This window comes from Pundamilia nyererei, unplaced genomic scaffold (assembly GCF_000239375.1).
Source record: "Pundamilia nyererei isolate P.nyererei 1_Seehausen unplaced genomic scaffold, PunNye1.0 scaffold00046, whole genome shotgun sequence".
Lineage (NCBI taxonomy): Eukaryota > Metazoa > Chordata > Actinopteri > Cichliformes > Cichlidae > Pundamilia > Pundamilia nyererei.
In genome coordinates, this window is record NW_005187447.1 from 2,121,210 (window position 1) to 2,129,223 (window position 8,014).

At 40.5% G+C, this 8,014-nt stretch overlaps 1 protein-coding gene across 1 annotated transcript; it reads right to left on the minus strand.

The window, feature by feature from the left end:
• Positions 1–3,298: 3,298 nt before the first annotated feature.
• spata18 (spermatogenesis associated 18) lies at positions 3,299–7,697 on the minus strand. The gene is made up of 12 exons (XM_005732305.2): positions 7,243–7,697; positions 5,919–6,024; positions 5,734–5,849; positions 5,533–5,651; positions 5,325–5,420; positions 5,110–5,244; positions 4,791–5,022; positions 4,525–4,683; positions 4,257–4,432; positions 3,928–4,051; positions 3,732–3,806; positions 3,299–3,444 (listed from the first exon to the last, which is right to left on the minus strand). Exons 1-12 carry the CDS (start codon positions 7,327–7,329, stop codon positions 3,388–3,390), a joined length of 1,482 nt encoding a protein of 493 aa, XP_005732362.1. The 5' UTR covers positions 7,330–7,697; the 3' UTR covers positions 3,299–3,387.
• Between the last annotated feature and the right edge of the window lie 317 nt (positions 7,698–8,014).

The window sequence follows — 8,014 nt, forward strand, 5'->3', positions numbered from 1 at the left end:
ATAATGTTACACGCTTCATACAAACGAATGCTAATGCTAAAAACCACAATGTAATCTTTAATCAGCGACCACACAGACCAAATCTCTGGTCACAGCAGCTGAGTATAATCACCACGATTGCATCTAATCAAAACAGCAAAAGCAGCTTTCTCATCAAAAACTCTCGATAATAGTGCAAGTTACATAATACAGTAAATAGCCAGCCAACACTGCACCACACAGTGCTGCAATTATTTGTGAGTGTGTAATTTCTGCTTAGCAGAACTAACACTTGATTTCCGATATTAGATATGGTTTTGAAGAGCTGACAGTATAATTGGTTTGACTGGTGGGAAGAAGGCCAGCAGACAGGGAGAGCTAATTAGATTTCAGGAATAAAAAATTGCCTGAACTGGGGTGTTGCTGCTGGGATTCTGCAAAGAAATTAGTCCAAGTGTAAAGATAATGTGTCCGTCTGAGCGCTATTGTTCCTTTATACTTTTCACTTCTTTAAAAAAAACACTGCTTTAACAGGATAACGTTTTGTTTTGTATTTCTACTCAGTGCACAGTTTATTAGAAACATTTCATTTAAATTGCCACAATCCAGGGGTTTTTCTGTTATAGTGCTGAGTTTTAGTATTTGAGACTGTTTGGATTTAGTTTTTATTCTTCTCAGTTTGTGCCTTTGCCCTCATGTGCTATTTCCCACTATGTGAGTCGTGGTTTTAGGGTCAGTTTTAATTGTCTTTTAATTATTTCCTGTTTTACTTTGTAGGTTGGTTTTCTCGTATATTTTGGCCTAGTTTCACCTTCTGTTGATGATTTCACCTGTGCAGTGTATTTGCACACTGTGTGGATGCAATAAAGTCTTTGCCCCTTTGTGTCAAGACATCTGTTGTGCTCCCTGATTTTTCTCGTGCTTCCTGTGCTGTTTTTTGGCTGGACTTCAGCTCTGTGTTACTTTGGGCTTTGCTTTTGCCAGTAAAGGCTCCTTTTCTCCTCCTCCAACTTTCATAAAACGTCGTAAAATGATTGCAGGCTTTTTGAAATTGCACAATTAATGTGATAACCCATGTTTTTTTTATTCTGTGTTGAATGATGGACTAAATCCACACTTAAATTGAGATCCACACATTGCAGTGTTTTTACTTCTTGAGCTTTGATGGAGTAGCAGCATCCCCTATTGTTCAAACAGAGTAGTAGGAAATTCATTAAAAGGACTAGATGTTGTAGTCCCTGATAATGCATTGCTTTAAATGGCGAGAATCTTGACAGATGGCTGTTATGAGGAAAGGCAGCCCAGAAACTTTACCAGCAGCACACATCGTTGTGTGCCTCAGCTTTCAGTCTTTTACCCAGGCTAATCTGCCTTTTTTGGGGGGGGGGGAGGAATTAGAGATCTGATCTAGATTATCATATTAAGATTTGGGACACGTCGTCAGTAGTGGACCTTGGATTCATCGGGTGCTTCCGCCATTATTACTAGACACCCTCATCCAAGGAGGCCCTGCCAGGGTTGATCAGGCCCCGGAGTATGTCACTGGTTCATGTTAAGTTGTTATTTCTCTTCTTCTTTCTTCTGTTTAGTTTTACTACTAAACTACTGTTTATTTTCTCCTATCTATTCACTGCAACTGAGAAATAATACTTACCTCTTTAGCATTTATGGAGCCTCATTTCTTCAAAGGGATAGAAAAGGTGATGGAGAGAAGTAAGACAAAAGGGACAAGATAGGAGAGAGCAGAGAGGAGAGCCCGAAGGGGGGGGCGCCCGATCTAGCTTCCCACACCTCCCCGTTGGATCGGGCTGTAGGAATGTAATGCCATTTGAAAAGTATAAGACGCAGCAGCAAAAAAAATATTGGCGACGGCCAGTGGGCCCCCTCAGCCACCTCGTAGAAATACCTATGGTATGAATTTTAAACTAATTCGGCACTTTGTTCTCGAGTTATCACATTCACAAACTTGGCTGTCCACACCACATCAGCTGTTTAAAAATGGTTTTGGTGAAAACTGTCCCTTCTGATTTAACTGCATTACCATGCTGGACTGGGTTAAAAACGCCACTGCACTTTACAGGAAATGCCAGAGTCATCTCTATTTTCTGAGGCGGCTAAGGTCCTTCCACATCTATCGGACTATGCTCGGGATTTTCTATGAGTCTGTTGTGGCCAGTGCTATCCTCTATACTGTTGCATGCTGGGGGAGCAGGTTAGGGGTCGCAGATGCCAACCGACTCAAACTGATTGGCAAGGTCTGTAATGTTGTGGGGATGGAGCTGGACTCCCTTAAGGTAGTGTCGGAGAGGCGGATGTTGTCCAAGATAAAGACAATGTTGGATAATACCTACCACCCACTCCATGCTGGCTTTTTCTGTTACTGTCACTGTAATGGAGCAAATGTAACCCAATTAATTTCTTTAGGGATTAATAAAGTATGCTGATTCTGATTCTGATGCTATATTGATGAAATTGATTTAAAAAAAAATTGAATGCCTGTAGGAAATTAATTGCTACACTGAACTAAGGCTACAGAAAAAAGTCTTTAATCAATATAAAATGATACATTACAAATCAGAAAATAGTTTGGAATTGCAGTAAACTACACATCAGCCATTTAATACAAAAAACAATCATATAGGCACCATTAAAGGATACTCGCATTGCAAACCAAATCACTGTAAAATCAATATGTTTTAATTCTTCTTTAATCCGTTTGAAATAAGAAGACACGCACTGTCACACTGAATGCACCCGGATAATTTTCCCCCAAAAAACTGCCACTGACCCTTCTGTTTTTTACAATGACGACGTGAACAACTCTTTACATTTTTAGTGGAAAAATCTCATCACCATCTTATCTGAAAGTCTGATCTGGTATTACATATGTACATAGAACAACAGCACCAAAAATAACGAAAAATATTAAAAGAATAAAAAAATAAAATAAGAATAACAACACAGCATCCAACAAACACTAAAAACACTGACCAAAAATGTGTAACTCAAGTACTGGAGGATGTTAAATTAGCACCAATCACTAGCACAGTAACACAATCTGCCACTGAAATGTTGACTGATAGTGTTGAGTATGGGTCCTAATTTTAGCACCAATAAAGTGCTAGTGTGCAGGTCTTTTTTGTTCCTGAAATATGCCTTTCCTTTAAGTTCCCAAGCATCACTACAATACTGTTAGTCAAACATTAATAGAGTAAATATAGTAGAACAACTGTTCAGTTATCTACAGGATTAATTTTGCTTAATCTATATCATCTTATGTCCTGTAAAGCGTCCTTCCAACAACGCACACAGCCTTTGATTGGTAAGGTTATGAACGGTTTCATTGCTTTATTTGGTAGAAGCATAAGTGTGACCATGCATTTGACTTTCAGCACATGTGGCCAAATGTCACAGGTGGCTAGCTCTGAGACGTCCAGGAGACAGGCTTCTTCTGCTGTTAAATGCCTAAAAAAGACAATGATGATGATTATACTTCCAGTTTTTGAGTACCGGTAAGTTAAAGCTTAAACAAACCAAATTACATTTTAAAAAGTGATTCTGAATTACATACCCTTAGAGCCATGGGTATGCAGGCACGTTGTTAGGTACAAAAAGTGAAAGGAATCATAATTTCATGAGTAGCTGAGCGATGTTATACCCAGGAAAAGAAAATTATCCCCTGTGTGACCAAAACTCCCAAGTTGTGCTTTTCTTTCTGTGTGGTTGGACTATTTAATATTATAGTGACTTACAAGGCTGCGAGTTGGGCTGAGAGAGCGAGAGCGCACAGGGCTGGTACTACTGCTTCTGCTGCGGCTTCGGCTCCACTGCAAAAACAGAAAAACCACCAGTATGCACACGAGCTTTGTATGCATCTTCGTGTCCTCACGTACCCTGTTAAATAACATCCAGTAATTGTGATATATTTAAACATTAAAAAACCAATACCAGAGCACCACTTCTAGTCACAGCCTCGCCCTTCACTATTACAGTGTTTCCTTCCATTAAGGCTGGCCACACATGGTACATCACCAGAGGAGCAGTGAACTCAGAGTCGTAGCTGCGCCGATACCTTAAGGGAAAGAGACAGGGGAGAGTTGGAAGTGTGCATCTAAGTGTTGTGGGTGACATCTACTGGTAGAGGCTTTCAGTGACAGGCTGAAGTTCAAGGAGTGATATTCTGTAGTGACTGTTTGCAGCATGGAAAACATGTTACTTAAAACTTTCCCTTTAAAAAATGAACAAATGACTGCTGGGTGTACAAAAACAGGACTGACTTGATGTCATTGTATAGTTCTCCATCAGTGGCAAAGCCCAAGTCCAGTGGAGGGTCCAGTGTCTGCATGGCGAAGGCCACTCTGCATGCCTCTCTGATCAACGAACTGATGAGGACAAAGTCCACCTCTGGCGGGAAGGAGATCCGAGGGTTCACATTCATAGCATTGATGACATCCTGCAGAGATGAAAGACGATCATGGTTTCCCTCAGAACTACAGCATTTTGTTCATGAGTGTTGCACAGCACACATGAGACACATCATCCTACATTGACGCTGGTCTGAACATCATAAAGGTCCAGGTTTCTGACGATGTAGTCCACAGCTGCATCTTCTAGACTTTCCGGCCCAAAGTGAGATGTGGACAGCGTCTTTCTGACTCGTAGCCTGAACTGACGGTAAGCCAGTTTTGCTGTCTTGAAGGATTCCTATAACAGGAAAGCAGGCAATACATACATTTCCATGAATCGCAGCAGACAGCAGATCAAATGATCAGCTCTGTGTACACACAGCTCTAAAATAGCTGCAGCCATACCACAACTGCAATAAAGATTATTCTCTGGACCATCTCCAAGTCAGAAATGTAGCGGCGAAGCAGGGCCTGGGCATCCAGACGCTCCACAGCATATAGGTCATTGAAGCGCGACACAAGGCGGGCGTGGCGGGAGGAGTTAGTGAGCTGGGCTCGGGTGGGTGACTCACTCCTTCCGGGGCTGGAAGAGCGGCTGTGCCTGGACAAAGGGCTCGGAGAACGACTCCTCACCAACCTGAGAGACAGAAAAAAATCTAACATATTAATTATTTAAGACGCTGAACGGTGTCAGTGTGTGAGCGTGTAATGTTTGTGCGTGTACCTCGCTTGCAGCATGGCTTTCTCTGTGCTCAGGTAAGACACTTCGTCTCTCAACAGGCGAATCTGCCGCTCATAGTCATCGAGGGCTTCCAGCTTTCTCTTATAAATGTCCACCTGCTCATGTGCGGATCTCAAACTGAAGCACAGATACACTTCACGTTAACAGAAAAACTCATACGTGCATATTAAAACAAGTAAATCATCTACATCACCTACTCGGCTTTCAGTTGTAATATTTCATCTTCAGTGGCCAGAAAGGTGGTTGTAGACTTGCTCTTTGTCTCATCCAGTTCCTTCTGAGCATCAAGCAGCCTGTTTAAACAGATCGGTACCTGTATTTACTGACCAAAGTGCAGTTAAATATGAGCCATTGAAGCTGAGGTAAGAAGGTCTGACAGCTTTTTTATCTATAACTTAGACTCACTCTGCTCTGACCGACTCCAGCTGTAGCCGAGCGGAGCACAGCTGAGTCTCCAGCTTCTGCAAGTCATTCTCATGGGAGGCAGAGAGCTCCCTGATCTTTCTGTCCTTCTCTGCTGAATCCTAACATTTAAAAATGATGATATATATGTCATATATATGAACACTCTGACATATTTTCTGGTTTACTGATAGATGGAGTCACCTGGATGAGCTGTAGACTGGTGTCATCACTGACTGAGGGCCTCGCCATTGAGAAACAGGATCCGAGCCATGGTAGTAGTCGTGTTTTCAGAGTGTCCACTCCGGCATAGTGTCCACCTGATTAGTGACAAAATGTTAGAATCTGTGCTCAATAAAATAAACATAATAAACTGATGAAGCTTGTACCTTCTGCAGCTGTAAGGTTGAGGATGGCAAACAGTTGGCCCTGGATTTTGGCGGTGATTTCAATCAGCTCACAACATCTGTTCAGATTCTGGTCACAAGAAATCACCTTGGAGGGTTAAAACAAAAAGGAAACAAATTTATTTTTCCATTATCTTAACCACTTATCCATCATAGTCACATGGAGCCTTCCCCAGCTGTCACAGTGCCAGAGGTAGAGTACACGCTGTCTAGTACAAAGAAACAGACAACGGTTCACTTAAAGCCTATTTAGAATCACAGATTAAACTAACATATATGTTTCAGAACTGTAGGTGGGAAAATTGCATTTGATAAAAACTGCTTAAAAAGTTTGCAGACTCTGACACAAAACTAGGGTTTTAAGGCAATTGAAAAATAGCATTTCCCTGTGAATGTTATGAATGTTATTGTCCATGTTTATATAGTCGAAGGTATTGCCCTGTTCTCCCATAATTTCATTTCTTAAGCTTCACTTTTCCTGACAGAAGGTTACAGGAAAGATTTATTCACAATTTAACCAAGCAAAAAGTAGCTCAGCAAAAAAACTCCATTGTTTTATGCAGTGTACCTATTTATTATATTAAATTTATTTAAACAATATTTAGTTTAGGAGGTTTGTTAGGTCTGTTAGGGTACGTCTCCTAGATTTTCTTAAAAAAAAATTAATATATATAATCAATTAATCGATATAGTACTATATTGTTATATTATATATATTATGATGGTTATTTCTTTATTACTTACTTATTACTCATTTTTACTTATTAGTTTCTTATTAGCTTTATTTCGTATTAGCTGTAAACACTCGAAGGCATTTGATGCCTACGTTTGAAGTTATTGCCTCTACAGGAAGAAAGAGGAAGTGAACCATCTCAACCTGAGGCAAATATCTTTGGAGCTGTCTAAAAGTACCCATGGCAACCGGCGTCCATACCAACCAAACTCCACTGGGAAATCAAATCTAAACAAATGCATTCCTTTGCTGTATTTTTTTAAAATGATTTAAAGCGTTTCCAAACTGCCTGTAACAGTTTCATTTATGATTATAATAATAAAGTGGAACAAAACAAATGAAAATCACAGGTTTAACGAATAAAAATCAGTAATGGACGAGAGCAGACAAACCTATTTGTCATGTTCTGAAGACGAGGATGCTCATAATATATCTGAAACCCTTTGGCTAAAAGGTTCAACTGTATGCAAATATACCAATTCAGTGGATAGTGATCATGGAAATAGGACTGGCTAACACGGATGAAGTTGTGTGGTCAGATTTAGGTCAATCATGACTTATTGATGAACTTACATGGTAGTCCTTGTGCCAACTCTCAAGCTTGTCCTGTAAGACGCTGAATGAAGATGTGTTGGTCAATCTCCTTAAAGTGTCAGCCATGTCGATCCACAATCCTCGGGAGGTTTTAAAAATCCCCAGGAGGAGGCCTGCAGCAGTAGCAGCAGGCGGAGGGGGGTACGTCTTAACGAGGAGTGTAGTAAAAATTCCTGGACCGGCAGCTTTCTGCACCTGCGACACGAATGCCAAGCGCCGCCTTCAGTTGTGGCAACCGAGTGAGGAGACGACGGGAGCAACGAACGCAGGGTTTAAATAAATTACTCCCGTCTCAGTCAGGCCTCTGCAGACTGTGGTCTCCCCCCAGATGTAAATACGATCGTAATGACATCCTGTTAAACGAAACCAATACCGAGGGAGTTAACTAACCCCCCTTGGGGTCAGGTGCTGCTCGAGTGGCGGTGTTGGGTCAAATCCGATTATACGATAATATGACATACTAAATTAAATGTGCAGTTCATTGTTGTATCTAAAATAATAACTGGAATAGTTATGTGTGTTGTACTTATGTATTGTAATCCAGATCAAATTTAGCAATCATTTCAATTAATGCCTTTAAATACGTTATCCTAAATATGACTTTTTGAGTGTATGATCACAATTGTATCACAATTTTTTGTGATAAAAAATGATCACTATGCTATGTACAGCTATGAAATATATATAATTAATAGTAATGTTATTACTATCTATCTATCTATCTATCTATCTATCTATCTATCTATCTATC

Coding starts and splice junctions, on each gene's coding strand:
- spata18 (XM_005732305.2), bottom strand. CDS start 7,329: ATGGCTGACACTTTAAGGAGATTGACCAACACATCTTCATTCAGCGTC. Junction 4,684..4,790: donor TAATCTTTATTGCAGTTGTG/GTATGGCTGCAG, acceptor TTCCTGTTATAG/GAATCCTTCAAGACAGCAAA. Junction 3,445..3,731: donor TCAGCCCAACTCGCAGCCTT/GTAAGTCACTAT, acceptor TGTCTTTTTTAG/GCATTTAACAGCAGAAGAAG.